The sequence below is a fragment of the Primulina tabacum genome, chromosome 2 (genome assembly GCF_025594145.1).
Source record: "Primulina tabacum isolate GXHZ01 chromosome 2, ASM2559414v2, whole genome shotgun sequence".
Taxonomy (NCBI): Eukaryota; Viridiplantae; Streptophyta; class Magnoliopsida; order Lamiales; family Gesneriaceae; genus Primulina; species Primulina tabacum.
Window position 1 is genome coordinate 44,830,957 of NC_134551.1, and position 19,176 is coordinate 44,850,132.

The window sequence follows — 19,176 nt, forward strand, 5'->3', positions numbered from 1 at the left end:
TACTGTCACTCCGAGAAGCTCAAGAAGTCACGCCTCAAATTGGGCATTTGAATTGAATGAAATCAAAGATGAATAATTTTTTTTTTGAATAAAAGTGAAATACGTTGAAATTTTTTTGAAAGCATAATGAAGTGAATTTATATGAGATTAAAGAATATAGCCGTTGGAGATTATTATCAATTTTTTCTACTTTTTAATATTTTTTAATGATTATATATATAAATATATATATTATATATATTGTTAGGATCGGTTAATATGGGTAAAGTGTTTAGAAGATGTGGTTGAATAAACACTTAGGTCTTTTAAATTCTTTTACGAGTATAAATCAGTTCTTTGAGAAACTGATCCTGAAATCTTGTATGTCAATAAACTGAATGATAGATCTGAATATTTTGGCTAGTGTGCTGTGAAAACTGAATGAACAAGAAAATTAAACACATAGATTTTATGGATGTTAAGAGACTTCAAATGCTCCTATGTCATCCCTTCTATCTCAAGGATATGAATTCATTAAAAGACTTTGATTGATTACAAAGAATTGTAATAATCTTCTCCAGTTGGACTTAAATAATGTCAAATTGAAACTCTTAGCTTTTCTTTTTACTTATCAGTTGATAACTGAATAACTCTAATAAGCAGCTTGAATGCTACGAATATATTGATGAAGTAAGAGCTAAGTTTTGTGATTTGTAAAATGTATAAAGTCGAGAGTAAATCACAATTGACTGATTTATTCTTGAAGTAGTTGTTCGTAGATTGTTAACCATTTTTTCAACTGAACTCATCAGCTATATATAGTCTTCGATTCCAACAGTCACATTGAATGTATTAAAGGATTAATATCTATTGAATCGTGTTTTGGTCCATGTAGATGACTTTTTCTGACATAGATACGATGTATCAAACTGTTATCCTTCATATGTTCTGCTTTTGTATGTATGTCAGTTTGTCTGCTGAGATTCAAATTGAAGCTGATGACGTGGCTAACTGATCAGAAGTTGGACTGGTCGATTGATCAGTTTAGCTGGATTACATCAGTTCTAAGTGATGTTCTTTTAGTTTGAGCATTTCAGTTTTGCGAATAACACATTCAGTTCTCCAGTTCGTCAATCTTCGATTCATCAGTTTGAGACTTATTGAGAAATTTAAGGTTTATTTACTTCAGTTCTTGGTTCATTTCAGTCCGATAAATCTCCTTTAGTTCATAGATCAGTTACGTTCATTCCGTTCAATTACTGATCATTCGAGTTTTCTGTTTGGTTACTTATTAGTTTGTCAAACTCTGAAACTTATAAATTCCAACATATATATTTAAAATTTTAAAGGCTAAGATGATCTTGGCTGTTGATCTACAACTAGGGATGACAATGAGGCGGGACAGAGGCGGGGATGTCTTCCACGTCCACGCCCCCAATCCCTGTTTTTCCTAATTGGGGATTCTCCATTGCCATCAAACCCCCATACTCGCTTCTATCTAATTGACATGAAAATTCTCGTCCCGACTTCACGAACAATAAATCTTCATCCTAGTCCTCATTCTCGCTTAAAATAATCTAGAAATAATAATGAGGAGGGTCAAATTTATCATCATCATCTCCAACATGACGTGAATTAAATTACTATCCCCATTATCACTTCAAATATATGTTGAATTAACAAAAAAAAATTCAAATACATTGAAAGAATATTGATACAATAATCTACTTACATATATAAATACTAAACAACACAAACTTTGGTAATTCATGGTTTTAATAAACAAAAAAAGATGAAACCACATAATTATCATGAGTTGACGAGTTAGATCATGAAAAAGATTTGAATGTTATGAGACGACTTAGATCATGAAGGAGATTTGAATGTTATGAAATTAAGTTTTTTATGTTTTAAGAAAAAATCATTATTATTATTAGTAATAATGATATTATTATCGGGGGACCGGTATGGAGATAACATTCTCACACTCATCTTTGATTTTCTTCGGGGATTTGAAAATTCTCCAAACTCATTCCATTTCGGGTTTTTTTCACGGGGACCCAAACCAGCGGGGAAAATTTTCATCCCTATCTACAACGGTCAGATAATCCCAAATACCCTTTCATTTTTTGTTACATTTTTTTTATTAATTATTTAAATATTTTAAAACTAACGGTTGGATTTCATAATTTTCAAAAAATATTACTTTTTTTAAAAAAAAAACGTCGTGCGTTGAAGCCTGCGTTCACCATCATGCGAGGAAAAATCCTCACACGATTTTCTCGCCCCTTGAAGTGGCGAAAATTGGAATGGGGCGAGGAATTCCACTTCATCTTGTAGGCTTCCTTGCCCCTTGAAAATGGCCTTAGCCAAAGGAAAAAAACTTATACGCAAGATACCAAATCTTCCAGACAGAGTTGAGATGTTTCTCGAGCTTCATCAATCGCAAAAATCTTGATATTGAAGCGTTCGAGTAGTTATCATAGGACTTTGTTAACCAGTCATTGGCCATCTCTTCCAAGCATCAATCATATTCTGTGATTGTTTCATTCTCTTCCATTTTCAATTTTTTGAATATTGATGCAAGCATCATCAACTTTGTCCTTCGCATACTTTCAGATCCTCCACAATGTTTTTTAAAGATTTCTAATACATCCATAGTAGAAATACAATTGGTAATTAAACTGAACATGTTTAGATTGTATGATGTATAGATGATGTTTAAAGCCTTTGAACTTTGACAGACTATCACCCTCTTCATCTCTTCTTTTCGGTGGAATCCAACCGCTGACAACTTGTTGCCATGCTCTGTTATCTATGGGCTTAATATATATTCTGATCTTGACCTTCCATAAACTGTAGTTGGATCCATCCAAGACAGGTGGTTGTATTGCAGTGTTTGTAAGTGACGCGTCCATAAATTTGTACCTGTTAAACAAAAATAACCAGAATATCACTTAATATAGTCAAGTGACCGGTCTAATACCACTTGTAAGGGGATTTTGTTTAACATAAATAGTAAAAACGTTGTGTGTATCAGACATCAATTGAAACGTCTACTACTTATTTTTCTTTCAAATATACAAGAAATTCTTTTTTTCCTCTCTTTAAAAACCTTTCGGCCGAAATGCATACATATAAAAATATATTTACTTTGCACTATATAAAATAAACCAACAAACATATTATTTAAACATTCAAAAGAACGCAGTGCAAAACGTAAAAGCATAAACCGTCAAATCAAATCTAAAACTAGCATTTTTCGAAAATAGCATAACCTCTTAAATACTCTCAGAACCCCTCAAAGACATAAAAGTCATCAAAATCTTTGTAGGATCGAGTGCTTGCCGTTTTACCAAAAGCTATAGCTAGTGGTAATGGTGCAACTCAAATCTTTTAAACCGCACAGCAGCTCAAGCACCACGGTTTGATCGCACTACCAAGCAAGGAAAATTATTGCACCCAACAATCTCCCTCCCAATAATTGCACTCCTTGCAATCAATGAGAATCGAACCTGTGACCTTGGCTCTGATACTAATTGTAGGATCGAATGCTTGCCGCTTTACCAAAAACTATAGCTGGTGGTAATGGTGCAACTCAAATCTTTTAAACCCCACAGCAGCTCAAGCACCACGGTTCGATCGCTCTACCAAGCAAAGACAATTATTGCACCCAAATATCTTTAAAATCATAGGATCGAGTGCTTGTCGCTTTACCAAAAGCTATAGATGGTGGTAATGGTGCAACTCAAATCTTTTAAACCGCATAGCAGCTCAAGCACCACGGTTCGATCGCTCTACCAAGCAAGGACAATTATTGCACCCAACAATCTCCCTCCCAATAATTGCACTCCTTGCAATCAATGAGAATCGAACCCGTGACCTTGGCTCCTATACAAATTGTAGGATCGAATGCTTGCCGCTTTACCAAAAGCTATAAATGGTGGTAATGGTGCAACTCAAATCTTTAAACCCCACAGCAGCTCAAGCACCACGGTTCGATCGCTCTACCAAGCAAGGACAATTATTGCACCCAACTATCTTTAAAATCATAGGATCGAGTGCTTGTCATTTTACCAAAAGCTATAGCTGGTGGTAATGGTGCAACTCAAATCTTTTAAACCGCACAGTAGCTCAAGCATCGCGGTTCGATTGCTCGACCAAGCAAGGACAATTATTGCACCCAACAATCTCCCTTTCAATAATTGCACTCCTTGCAATCAATGAGGATCAAACCCGTGACATTGGCTCTGATACCAATTGTAGGACCGAGCGCTTACCGATTTACCAAAAGCTATAGCTAGTAGTAATGGTGCAACTCAAATCTTTTAAGTCGCACAACATCTCAAGCACCACGGTTCGATCGCTCTACCAAGCAAGGACAAATATTGTACCCAACATTCTTTAAAATCATACTAATGCGAAAAACTAGCAAAGGTCCTCGAGTTATGTGTGCCATCAGTCCTGCTAGTTCAACCATCAAGTCCTCCAACATCATCAAAATCCTACTCACCTGCATCATTCAGACCTAATGAGTATAATGACTCAGCAAACCTTAAGCATGATAGCAAGTAATACCTATACATTCACATGCAACAGTGAAAGATATTTTTAATAAAATAGCTTTTTATGAACATGCATAAACTTTAAACATTCTTCCTTTCATCATAATCCTTTTTCCTTTCATCATATACGTATACATTTTCATTTATTGAATTCAGATCATTAATTGTGTCTTTCATTTCAGCTTTTGGTCGATTGATCAATCTTACTTATAACCATGGTACCAAGCGGCGGGGACATCAGCGATACTCTCACCCATCAACTGAATCTTAGCCTTACATATCATCATATCCTTTCGTATTCGTTTTAGTCACAATCAAGTCACCTCCTTCAACCCTTCATTATATTCATGACTTATAAAAATAATATTTTTTCATCATAAAATCTCATAATCTTTTAAAATAAATATTTTAACATTCATTACAGCATTCAGGGTACTGCCGGGACGTCTAACATTTTCAGGTGTAAAATGATCGTTTTGCCCCTAAAACCCTAACTTGCTCAATTTATTCTTGGACCTTAAAACGACCCAAATACATCCAAACTTAACTTAACACCTTAAAACACACCCATTAACATTTCTTAGACATAAACTTACGCTCCTCGACTAATTTCCAATTCATTCTAAAACTTGAACCTACATCTCGATTTTAACACGAATTGACTTGAAACTTAACCAAACTTGAACCATAGCTTATTCACACCTAACCATACCCTATGCAACCAAAATCAAGCCATTTAAGACCAATGAACAAGCCTAGAAAACCAACTGAATTTTCCTTGCCCTTGTTCGAACCTTAGCCCTAACCAACATCAACTCCATCGAGCCTATCCCTTAACCATCATGTACAGACCCTAACTAGCCCTCCTAGGACCTAGATCGAACCCTTAAATAACTGCTTAACCAAGCCCTATAGGCCCTACACGAACGACCCTCAACCCGTCCATCACAAGACTCGCGCGACCCATATTCACACCTACAGCCCCTCTCCTCGCACCAAGTACGGTACCAGCCATATATAACCATGAATAGACCCCCTTAGGACCCCTAGATGTGACCCAATAGCAGTCCACAACCTGCCCTTTCAAGAACCCTAAAACCGAAAACCCTAGCTTGTTTTTAAACCCAAAAACATGCATCCTATTTCCCTCCTTGACCAGCCCTTAGCCAAGCCTCTATGGACCCTTAATCATGCTGAAAAACGTCCCTTCCCATAGCCCTATCATGGCAGCCCCTCTGTGCAACAAAAGCACGAATTTAAAGGCATGAAAACTCAAGTTTTGATAATGTATTGCAATAAAAACGAAAATAAAATGAGAGTATCGTATTTTTCATGCAAACATGTATAAATAAACATATTATGGTATGAACGATGAGTGAATGAAGATTAAGAGGTGCCTTTGCGCACGAAAAACAATTTGAGATGCGAAGAACGTCGGCGGAGAGGGACGTGAACTTGCTGCGTTTTTATTCTTCCAATTCACGTGAAAGCCTTAGGAATTAGTGTGTGTGTGACCGTGTGATGGTGGATAGAAAACTAGGATTCTAGGTGCTTCAGGCGTGAATTATGATGTAATTTTAGGGTTTGCAAACTCTAGTTTTAATTTAATATACCATGGCAAAGGTTTAGGCCCATTAGATAGTATGTAAAACATTTCGTTTAGGATAGTCTTTGAAAATATTAACCGAGCCTCAAAAAAATTATTATTTTTGTTGAAAATCGATTACTGGTTTAAAATACGACTTGGCGCGTAAAAACACCTCAAAAGATACCATTTTCGAAAATAACATATAAAATATACCATATATTAAATAATTAAAAATTATTTAATAAAAATATTTTTCCTTTATGGTCCCCGGTCTCCGGTCTCCGTTCCTCGATTGCGTCTCAAATAACCTTTAAAAACACAGTTTTATGCATTCTACTAGAAAATCATATTTTAAACATGTAAACATGTGTATCACATTTAATTAATGTAATTAAAATAATTTAATTAGTCATTTTTTCTGGATTTGCATGCAGTTGAATTACGTTATCTCATTTTGGATCTTACATCAATGTTGTCCCAGATGTAAATCCCTAGTGACAACATGCAGCAGAATAATAAAAAACACAAATAAATAACTTAAATAAATAAAAATAATTTAGAGATAATTATGCATAAGTATAAATACTTGTGCGATTTCTCAGGGTAAAATAATCACTAAGAAAAAAATTGAGTTTACAAAACTAATGCTAATGATTTTACGAAAAACTATCTTCCCTGAAAAGTTAAGGAATTAAATTGCATTCTAAAAAAAATTAAAATAATCAAGAAATGAAAAAAGTATGTGCAAAAAACAGGAACAACAAAACGAAATCTTCAATCAATACTTTCACAAATGTTGTATTCAGATGTCTCCAATAATCACAACAACACAGTTGTAAATAATCGTATTCTTCAAATGGTAGCACTCTAAGACATAATTCCTCTCTCTGTGAGTATTTCTCCGCTTTTTTGCATATAATATGATCATCATATCTATATGCATGATTTTCTCTAGAATTGTTTCCTTGATTAAATACCTACAGATCATGAAAAGATGGGGTTTATAAGAAAATAAATATTTTTAAGCCTATCAAATCATATCTAGACTTAATCTCTATAAAAGTCTAGGAAGACAAAACTTGTAATCAAATATTTAACAAAATATTATCAATAAAGAAAATATAATTTAAAGAATATATTATGTTTTGAAACCCAACAATTATTTTTATTTTTATATTTAATTACACAATTTTGACAAAAATGACATTGAGATTCACCAAAATTAAAATATCACATTTTATTGTATAATAATACAAAAGGTTTTTTTTTAGAACAACTCCAATTCATTCCTCAATTATAGAGGAGGGAAAGCTCTCCAACCATACTCCAAATGCACTACTCTCTATTTTTGAGAGTGATACAGTGATCCTCCATATATGGATGGAGGATCATTGTAAATTTGGAGCACAATTTTGGAGGATGACATTAATTATGAAAATGTCATCCGCCAAAATTGCAAAATGGTCTTTTTGTAATTTTTTTTTTACTTTTTTTGTCCATTTCAATTTTCTAACCTTTTAAATTAATTTTAGTGTTCAATTTTTTAAATTTCTTTTTAATTTATTTGAAGTGTTTTATATTATTCATTCATTAATTGTAATTTTAATATTAATAATAAACACCAAATGAAAATAATGAACAAGGTCTTGACAAAAAAACACATAACAATTTATTATAAACAATTATTATCGGCTTAATTTAACTTGATAAACATACGACATTTTTTGATACAATAAAATAGACAATAAAAAATGACATACCGCCAACAAAATAAAAAAAACTCAAACAATAAAAATAAACACATTTTTAGTTCAAAAGGGATGAAGATGTGCAAGTCACAGATTATCGTGAAGCACCCACCCCAGATGTCGAAATGACACGTGATGAGCATGTCCGATATCAAGAGTTTCTTGCACGACATCTTCAAATAAAAGATAAGTCGACTCACTATTAACTTCGGGATGCTCTTATAGATCTTTTGTAGGAGGAGTATAGTAATTCAGATTATTAGTATCTGTAATAATCAATTTGTATGTTGTTTTTTAAATCTTATTCGTTTATATTTATCTTGATTTATATTTTATGTCTGTATAGTTAATGTTGTGTGTTGTTTGCAATTTGATGACTAAATAAATGCATTATTTATATAAAAAATCGAGTCGAATATATGTTTAATTGTTTTATGTTTAATAATATAATACATTATTACTAATATATTATATGATTTATTTCAAGCATATCGAATTAATTCAGTAGAACAATATAATATGTAATTATTTAATTATATATATGTGTGTGTGTGTTTTTTTGTAAATGAAAAAAAATAGAAAAATAGAGTATTTGGTATTATTTAGATGAAATAAGTTGGAGAAGCTTTTTGAATATAAAGATTATTGATATCTATTTTAGAAGATAGATGATAAAAAATAAAAAATATGAATTTTAGATGACTTTACAAAATAACGGTGACTCAGTCTAATTGACCAATTCGATAAAAAAAAGAAAAAAAAAAAGAAAAAAGGCAAACGCACCAGGTTTTCACCTAACCTTTACTTTATGATTCATATCTCGAACCACCAATGAAAATTAGCCACGTCATCATATTTATTTGTATATTTTCCCTCCAATCTCCCCTATATAGTCGTCTGCCTCGGCGAAATATCTTCTATTATAATATATAGTGCACTAGTTATTTTTTTTATAATAAAATCTTTCCTCTTTATCGTTCGGCGGCGGATGGACTTAGATTACGTACATGACGACGGCTTCCCGGCGGCGAGGCTTTTCAAGCAGGGCTACTCCTACACATACGACGACGTAATCTTTCTACCGCACTACATCGATTTCCCAACTGATGCAGTTTCTCTCTCCACCAAGCTCAGCCGCCACGTGGCTCTCGCCACCCCCTGCGTGGCCTCTCCGATGGACACTGTAACAGAGTCATCCATGGCTGCTGCCATGGCTTCTCTTGGCGCCATCGGTTTTATCCATTCCAACTACGCGGCCTCCCGCCAAGCATCCCTGGTTCACCTCGCGAAGTCGCACAAAATCCCATTCAGTCATGATCTTGTCTTTAAATCACCGGCAGATTTGATTCTGTCGGAGGAGGAGTTTCTTTCCGCTCCTTGCATTTTTGTGACGGAGTCGGGGGCTCAACATTCGAAATTTTTGGGAACGGTTCAGAAGTCTGACTGGGATAGATTAGCTGATAAAGAAACAAGGATTTTGGACTACATGAAAAAATTTTCGGTCTCACTTCCAGCTAATTACAGTTTCGAGGATGTTGCAGGGTATTTAGCAAAAAATGAGCTCGAATTTGTACCGTTGGTGAGAGGTGATGGGGAAAAAGGAGAAGAAATTGTTAATTTAGTCACTAGTGATGATATCGAGAGGATCAGGGGATTTCCAAAGTTGGGGTTGCCTTCTCTGGGCTCCGATGGAGAGTTTCTGGTTGGTGCTTCAATTGGGACTAGGGAATCGGATAAAGAGAGATTGGAGCATTTGGTGAAGGCAGGGGTGAATGTGGTGGTGCTTGATAGTTCTCAAGGGAATTCGATTTATCAAATTGAGATGATAAAGTATGCCAAGAAGATGTACCCCGAGGTGGATTTGATCGGTGGGAATGTGGTTACTACTTACCAAGCACAAAACTTGATTCAGGCTGGTGTGGATGGTCTCAGAGTTGGAATGGGATCAGGTTCGATTTGTACCACTCAAGAAGTATGCGCTGTTGGTCGCGGACAGGTAACGATACAAACACCTTTGAGTTTAGCGTATTGGATATGGTAGCCCCGCATGAATAAAAAAGCTGATACTGCTGGTTGGTTTTGCCACTCTGGCCTTTTCTTGATATTAGACATCAACACTGAAAGAAACAATTTTTATGCTATAAAACTGTTTTTAGAAGCCAAATTTTTTCAGATGTACTAATAAATCCTTACAGACTAGCATTGCTAATAAAACAAACCAGCTGAAAAAGATATATCGAATAAAAATTTACCTAGAACCGATAGTGTATCATACAAATGTTATTTGAATTGTAATTTATCTGACTTGTAGGATTGGAAAGAATTTAGTGTTTTACTTCTCTTGAGATGTGAATTGGAGTGTAAATTTATTTTCAGGCTACGGCTGTCTACAAGGTTGCATCATTTGCTGCAGAGAATGGTGTGCCTGTGATCGCTGATGGTGGCATCTCAAATTCTGGGCATATTGTTAAAGCTTTAACCCTTGGAGCATCTACTGTAATGATGGGGAGCTTTTTAGCGGGGAGCAATGAAGCTCCTGGAACTTATGAGTATCAGGTTATCACGAACTTTCACATTAATTTTAACTTTTCTTGTTCCCAAGTCCGAACTTTTATGTGCTTATTTCTCTTATGCTTTTTCAATTTTTATCTTACGAAAATAATGCTATAGATATAATTAAAAGAAGTCCAAAGGACCAGAAAAAAACAAGTTCAATGATGTTTGCATGATCGTTGTCTCTGCATCTAAGAGCTATAACTAGGGGTAAACGAATCGAATCAAGTCGAATACGATTAAAATTTTTCGGCTCGAATTAGTTCTATTCGAGTTCAGCTTGATTCGAAGTTTGAAATTTTTTGCTCATATTCGGTTCGAATTAAAGCTCGAGTTCGGCTCGAAAAATTCGAACATGTTTGCGAAATATTGCTCGAAAATAAATATTCAAAATGTTTGAAATTTATTTATTTAATATATAATTATATTATATTATATTAATAAAATATTAAAGATCGCGATCAGCTCGCGAATTATCGAACAAAATAATTTGGGCTCGAGTTCGGCTTGAAAAAAAGTTCGAATATATTTGAGTTTGGATTGAATTCGATAAGCTCTTCCGAATCGAATATTTTTCGAACTGGCTCGGTTCGTTTACACTCTTAGCTATAACTTATCTTGATATATTTTGCAAATGTGATTCAATTTCTCTTTCTTAAAATTTCTTGTGATGGTTAGTTTGACAGGATTTTCATAAATCATAATCATGTGCTACTCCTTTTCACTCTGATTTTTTTCTCCCTGATTTTAATTGCTCAATAACATTTGGTACGCACAAATGTTGTATGTATATCTGTTAAAAATGTCAGCATTTTACAAGAACAGGGTGGCCGCCGAGTCAAAAAGTATCGAGGCATGGGATCCCTAGAAGCAATGACGAAGGGAAGCGATGCTCGATACCTGGGTGATAAAGCTAAGTTGAAGATTGCCCAAGGAGTTGTTGGTGCTGTTGCAGATAAAGGTTCTGTGTTGAAGTTCATACCCTATACCATGCAGGCGGTGAAGCAGGGTTTTCAGGATCTTGGTACTTCCTCCCTGCAATCCGCGCATGACCTGCTTAGATCCGGCGTGCTGAGGCTAGAGGTTTGTTTAATACTTTGAATTGATTTTAGCTGTTCCACGAATCTAATGTCACAAACTTTGGCCGAGTGAGGATTTTTCTCGATATCTACGATAAATTCTCTCGTATCACTGAGAGGTATATGTATAACTCATGGTTTGCGAACCTTGTTAAACTTAATGTTTCTTTCTGCTTGTTCAGGTAAGGACTGGAGCCGCACAAGTTGAAGGTGGAATTCATGGATTGGTCTCTTACGAAAAGAAATCATTCTAAATGATGTTATTTCTGCTTCCATTGAAGCCGTTGGCTGCCGTGCGTCCCAGAAATTGAGTAGGGCATTGGCATAATCTAATGACGACAGGATTCATCTAAAAAACCAGTCTGCTAGGTGATGACGGTGTGTTGTAGGCAAGTTACGGTGATCTAGTTTACATTTGTTTTATGGTCCTCCTGTTTCCATTCCAGAATAATATCGTTTTTTGGCTGTGGTTATAATGAAATCCTTCATATCGTGTTTTCATTTATCTTACGGATCCATGGGCAGATTGTTTTTTCTTCATTTTCTAAAGTCTAAACTTACGTAAATTCAACCATAAACTAGATATCATATTTTTGCTTCGTCAAATCTAACAATGCACTTAACTTTATATCGCATTTGACGTGCAATTAAAGAAGGAAACATACACAACCTTGTAATTCATTTTAATTTAGCAAGTAAAGAAAATGGTCCCTTGACAAAGCCAGAGAATACCCAAAAAAACCCAAAATTACTTTTACATCCACCAATCCCTTGAATAAACACAAAAGATTTAGAGAATGAAATATGTATTTCACATGCCTGTCTTCTGATTTAGTCAGCAATAACTATATTATTTTCCCACAAAGGAACTATTATTTAGCAATTGAATTCATATCTAAAGTTCACTCACAATAATAGGTTCATGTATAATTGAGTTCACGACCTTGATCAAGTCCTGTGAGGCGAATCCGTCGTCTTTCATGTAAAAGAGGTGCACAACCGTGCTCATATTGCCAGAATAGATTCTTACAAGCTCGTGGTAGAACACCTTTCTTTCTCTCAAGAACTATTCTCAGAAGTTCTATCCTAGAGTTGTCGATCAAAATTTTCATTTCTGCAGTACAACCTTCTCTGGTTATGTTACAACCACTATCACACATGTACAATGACAAGGCATTTAGTATACCCTCCTTAGATTCTCTCTGTCCAATAAACACAAAAGAATAAGAAGCTTCAGTTAGAAATCACTAGTTTTAAAAGCTTGAGATTATGGAAGATGGGCCCAACAATAGCAGGAAATGGAGGAATATGGGCTGAAATTATTTCCCAACATATAATTGAATACTGATCAAGAAACAGGTCATTCAGTTTTTCTCAACATGGTTTTAAGCAAATGAAGCCACTGGAAATCCAAATCAAATAATCATCTATTACTGTTGCAAAGATACTATTAAACCACCCTCTTATTAGCTCCAAATACAGCTTGCATCTGAAACAAGTAATTGGTGGAATGATAGTATAAGGCAAAAGAGCCAAATAAACCGAATGCTACTCATATTTTCATTGAAACTCAAAGATGAACGATTCTAACTTCCAGTCTGGTACTAAAGCTCGACTAGTTCAGTTCAAACATAATTATCTAATTAAGGTGAGGGAAAATTCAGAATATAGATTGATCATGTAAGATATTTTGAATTTAAATATACATGTATAAAATACTGATAAACCTAACAAAACTGAGTGACACAATAATTTAGCATTGAATTAACTTCTAATATACACAAACAAGTTCAAATTCAGCTCGATTTCAATAATGTTGACCATGAATCGAATTATATTTGAGGCATCTAGAGAAGCACATGGACTAATTCGACTCAAACATTAGTCTTGAATGGTAATGACAAATGGCAGAAGTAGGGATGGCAATAGGGTGGTCGGTTCTATCTAATTGACTTGAAAATTCTCATCCGACTTCACGGACATTAAACTTGATTGTACTCCTCATCCTCGCTCAAATAAACTATAAATGGCACGAGGTCCCCCAGATTTGTCACAATCATCTCCGACCTGACCTTAATTAAATCATTATCACCATCACCACTTCAAATATCGCTTGAATTGGCCAAAAAAATCTTCAAATTCATTTAAAGAATATTGATGCAATAATCTAATTACATATATAAATAGTAATATTACTTAAACAACACAAACTTTAGTAATTCATAGTTTTAGTAAAGAAAAAAGATGAAGGCTCACGAACGAGATTTGAATGTTATGAATTTGAGTTTTAGTAAAGGACAAATATATTTCATTAAACAAAAAGGGAAAATACATTGTGCCTGGAAGCCCGGGAAGAAAAATAAAACCTATTATCTAAGCCTCTGAGTCTGATTTATCTTTCTCTTCCTCTTCATCCTTCGGGAGAGAGGCAACAACTTTAAGCAGGTCAGGAAAATATTCCCGGTCAGGAGGAACAAGGCCTTCCTCTTGAAAATGCTCGAGACATTTGTTGAAGCTCAGATCAAAATAAACGAAGGCTCTGTTAGCCACCATTTTCTTAAACTCTCGGGACTTCAAAAATTGAGCCATCTTGTCTTCCTGGGAAATCTTCGAAAGCTCCAGAGCAGCAATTGCCTCTTCTGCTCGAGCCCGGGAAGATTCAACTTCTTCCCGGGCCGCTCGCGCCTCTAGACGAGCGGTCTCTAAGTTATAATCATACTCCTTCCGGGACGATTCCAACTCGGATCGGGTCGTAGCAAGCTCCGCTTGGACCAGATCCAGCTGCTGTTTCCAAGTGGCCTTCTCCCGGTGTAAATCTTGCTCGTGAAGCCCTTTTATTCGGCCCACTTCTACCAGTAGTTAGTCGTGCATTTCCGAGCGGTGGCAGCTTGGGAATTGGCTCTCTTTGCTGCAGCAGTCACCTGCTCATAAGCCGAGATGAGCATATGCAAGCCCTGCAATAAGAAGAATGACTAAGAATTGGCACATGATCAAGTAAAAAGAATAAAGGCAACTTACTGAGAAGGACCGAGCAACCCCCTCATAAAGTTTTTGGTTGGGATGAAGTCCCCTGAGATTCTCGACTTCCTCGACATGAAGAAGACCCCGTACCATCCTGGTAAGATCCGTGCTGATGTCGTCGCCAAAAATGTTTGGCAAGACTAGGGGAACTTCACCCTGTGAAGCAAAAGGACCGGTAGGTGAGCCAGTTGGGAGGTGTGACCGAGCATGTATCTCGGGCCCTTCCTCGAGTATGGTGATCGAGGGAGCCGTTTCAGTAATTGGTTCCCGAGAGGCTTTCCTCTTGCGCTGATTCAGAGGAGCCGGATCCTCCTCGGTGATAAAGGAAGTGGTCCCCCCCACGTTTGGGGCAGTTTCATCCCGGGACTCAGCCTCAGCCCGGACCCGGCGTTCTTCTTGCTCCTGAGCTTCCCGAGCCTTTTTCTCCGCCCGAGCTTGCTTCTGTTGGCCTTTTTCCGGGCGGCCGCTTCAAGGAGACTAGCCTTATCATTTCTTCCTCTTTTGAACCAAAGATAAGAGTGAGAAAAAATAAAACATAAGGAAATGATCGAGATCAAGGGAAAGTAATTTACCAGCCTGTGGACCAGCCTGACCAAATTCATCTATTATCTGGTCTACAGGGTCTTTTGGCCGGGACCCTATCCCATAATTAACCAGATTGCCCGCCCTGATCAGCACTGATGATAGAAAGGACTGGCCCTCCATGACGTCTTGGGCTTGGGTAAAAAGGGGAAGAAATATGAAGTCCCGAGGGAGTTCAGGCTGCTCGGGCATTGAAGGCAAGAAGCCTGTCGAACAGGTCAGGGGGGTGGGGAGTTGTAGAAAGAAAAATTTAGTTTTCCACCCCTTCAGAGAGGAAGGGATGTCTGTCAGAAAGCCATAATTCATCCGGGCCATAAAAGCAAAAACCCCATCATTGAATCGGCAAGAATAAAAGAAATGAAAAACATAATGATTAATTAGAAGAATCTTCATACGGAACAAAATAAAAGTAGCTGCCGTAATTCTAAAAGCATTAGGGTGGAGATGGTTAATTGGGACCCCAAAGAACCGGGCAACCCCTTTGAAAAAATAGTGAACCAGAAACCGGAGCCCACTATTAAGTTGTTCTACAAAGAAGGCTTGGAAGCCCGGTGGTGGGGTGTCCGGATGATCGTTGGACTCGGGGATGATGATTTTGTAATTACGAGGGATTGAGCCTAGAGATCTAATGTCTTCAGAGGTCCCATGATGAAGGGTAGAAGTTACTGTAGAGAACCACAAGGGCCCTGTAACCTTGTCTTTTCCTCTGTCTCGAGAACCAGCTGGTCGGGAAGAAGATGCCGTTGTTTTTTGTTTTTTTTTGGAAGAGGACGGAAAGTTGGAATAGGGATGGCTATAGGGATGTGGAAGGTAGTCTCAGAAGGGGTCGAGGTGTTGTTCTCTGACAAGCCCTTGACGTTCTTATCAGAGGTGGAAGAAGTGGAATTCGACATAACTAAAAAATAAAAGGAGAGGAGGCAGAGAATAAGGAAAGATGAACTTACGAGGTGAAGATGGTGATGAGTGACTGGTAATAGAGATTGCTGGAGCTAAGAAAACACGTCGCCGGTGGAGAGAAGCCGAAGTTGAAGAGAATTAAGGAGCAAGAGGCGAAAAGTCCAAAGTAAACCTAGGACAAAGATATATATAGGAAGAAAATGATTAATCTGAGCCATGGATTGCAAAACAATTGGACGGTTGCGATTTACGTGGGGAAATGTGCGGGAAATGTGAAAAGACAGGCTCGGAACACGAGGCGTTATGATTATTTATCTTCTCGGAAGACGAAAAATTTATGGCGGCTCAAGATTCTAGGGCTTACGTCAGCACCAATAAAATAACAGCAGTCCTACAAGCCCGAGAAAGCTAAACGACAAAATATTTTCCATGACCGGGCACACAAGACTAATCGGGACAACGAGTATGACTCTAGCCCAACTTTTAAAGAGGAAGTGATGATACCCCCGGGATAGCCCGGGCTCTGCTCAGGTCATGGATGACCTGAGACAATTGATGATGCTCCCATAAGAGTGCGGGTCATGGACGAATCGGGATACTGAATGGATGGCCCAAATCAGGGTAAATTTGCAGGAAAGGTTCATCAGGCTGGACAGGTGAACGCCCGGGACGTTTTATCCCCAGGCTATTGGACGCCCGGGCTTTCGTGAAAGTCTTCGGGAACTTTTTACTCGGGCTACCTCGATGTGACCACCACACTCAAGCGTGCTAGTAAAATAGGATGTGGGCGGCTGCCACATCTCTGACACCGATCCAAGTGGTTGGCCAAATCAGACCAAGAGGATGTGACTGGTGTGTGACTTGGTGTGTCAGAATGTAGGATATGATCAGTTGTCATGCTATAATTAGTAGGTAGTACGCAGCACAAGGTCATCATCACTTCCCCTACTATAAATACCAGGTTCTCTATTTGCATTTAATCCATTCACATATTGAGTACACCAACATTTATTACTGTTTATATTCAAATCTTTTCATACACACTAATATCCCAACAATCAATTGGTTACATTGGTCCTTTGTTGAATCACACTGACTTAAGCAACGGAGTGGCCACGCCGGATACCCTTCCGGCGCCCATTCACTTATCTTCTTGATCGCAGGTCTCTATAATTACCCGGGAAGAAAACATCTGGTTCATATACTCACCCTGCTCCTATTTCCCTCATCATCTTGATAGCAGATCCGGTGGACCGCCTGACCCGGCTCATCCTTTTCTCCGGATCGCATCAATCCTCTATGGCCAACCACACAGCTCAAGTGTGAATATGTTAGTTTCTTAGGATATAAATTCTGATTTGGAGTCAAATCGAGTCCATGAATGTAAATTTTCCTTTTCTTTTTCTTCTTTTTTAATTAAAAAAAAAAATAATAATATACTCTCCCTTTGAGCTCTTTATTTTGACATTACTGATTCCTTAGATTCAGCTTATTGCAGCGCTTGTACCAATTGTGGGCATCGGAGCCTTTCTTTGGTGGGCTGGACGAGATATAGTTCAAGGAAGCGTAAGATATCCTTAACTTTCATTGGGTGCTCAGCGTTTCACTTATTTCCTATGTTAGGAAACTTGATATGTCCATATTGTCTCATGAACCAATTGTATATGTTTGCCTGAGGAGATTTGGATCAAACGAGTTGTCTCCTGAACATTAAGAGAAAAAACAAGATCCTTGACTTGATTAGTTTCAGTTAAAAATCGCGCTCTCTTTCTCAGTCGTGGATAGCAGTTCCACTTCGTATTCCAATGTAAGATTAACGGAGCACGTGTTAAAATATTCTTATGTTTTTTTCAAGGACAAGTATTATTCATTTCTATATAGGATTAAGAATTGGAACACCATTTTGGACATGAGATCTGAACTGAACAAAGGGTGCCAGAGAGGTTGTGATTGCCAATGAACTTTCTGAACTGTTTTAAAGTTAACTTTGATCTGACAAGGAAATCCATGTTGCCAAAATTTGGTGAGCTGAAATTTAAAAAGACCTCATCAGATATATATACATACAAGGGTTAATTATATCTATCTCTCCCGAAGTTTGACGTATTAATAAAAAAATTTAAATATTATATATGTATACACCTCCCTTGATGTTTAATATCCGTGAAAATTAATAAATGAATCCAATAACTTTTGACATTGCACACAATCCCCTTAAGTTTGTATTTTCCTTATATTTAACCCTTGAAAATGTAGATAAATACATACCTAAGAGTGTAAAATATAAAATAAAGACAAACTTATAGAGGGTGTCAGTAGTTTTAGAAGTTATATGATTTATTTATTATTTGTTACAAAGTTTATGGAGGTAAATATAATATATAAATATAGTTGGATTTTTTTTAAACAATGACAAAAGTTAGAGGAGGTTGATGTAATTATTACTATACACAATAATAAATAGTACAATGACAGATCGAGCAATAGATAGATACAATAATAGATCTATAGGTAGGAGGTAGGAAAACTAATAAAACGTTAGACAAATGACTTTCACCTGTATGAAGTTTTCAACATATCCTTACATATGTCCATGTTATAATGTTCAATACTTTTCCGGTTTTCCATTCTTCGTAATATGGCGTAGTAGGGATACTTCAAGACATGGTTCACCTGAAAGTAAAGATGCAGTTGCGTCAAATTATTCGTAAGAAACTCGTGAGCGGCTCGATCAAAACTCGACTTGACCTTGATATTACCAAACTCGAGTATTTGCTCGAGTCGAGTTCGAGTTTTAGTTGTTTCTGATCGAGTGATTAATTACATATATATTTTATTTAGAAGATATAACATTTAAGGAATATTTTTTGTCTATATATACTTAAAAATTTTAAAGCCTAAACTTTTTTGTCAATACACTAGGATGACTTTTGAGTGTTTCGAGCATGAGCTCGAATACCTCGACACATACAAGAGTCGAACCTCAAACTTGAAATTGATTACTCGATCGAGTTCAAGCATATAGAATTTAAATAGAGTCTAGGACATGACTCAACTAGTGTGCACCCCTACCTAAAAGGACTTGATGTAAGCAACTATGTCACATCTATGATCAACAAGTAGGGAGAGAGAGTACCTCTTGGTCAATATTTCTGCCGAGTTCA

At 36.7% G+C, this 19,176-nt stretch overlaps 1 protein-coding gene across 1 annotated transcript; it reads left to right on the forward strand.

Annotated features, from left to right (window-relative positions):
- Positions 1-8,818: 8,818 nt before the first annotated feature.
- LOC142532427 (inosine-5'-monophosphate dehydrogenase 2-like) lies at positions 8,819-12,017 on the forward strand. Its single transcript, XM_075638731.1, has 4 exons — positions 8,819-9,876; positions 10,257-10,436; positions 11,259-11,516; positions 11,695-12,017. Exons 1-4 carry the CDS (start codon positions 8,869-8,871, stop codon positions 11,764-11,766), a joined length of 1,518 nt encoding a protein of 505 aa, XP_075494846.1. The 5' UTR covers positions 8,819-8,868; the 3' UTR covers positions 11,767-12,017.
- The last annotated feature ends 7,159 nt before the right edge of the window (positions 12,018-19,176 follow it).

Bases quoted from the DNA above. Each gene is read 5' to 3' on its own strand.
- LOC142532427 (XM_075638731.1), top strand. From the start codon at position 8,869: ATGGACTTAGATTACGTACATGACGACGGCTTCCCGGCGGCGAGGCTT. The intron at 9,877-10,256 runs GTAACGATACAA...ATTTATTTTCAG, and splicing joins GCGCTGTTGGTCGCGGACAG to GCTACGGCTGTCTACAAGGT. The intron at 10,437-11,258 runs GTTATCACGAAC...TTACAAGAACAG, and splicing joins CTGGAACTTATGAGTATCAG to GGTGGCCGCCGAGTCAAAAA.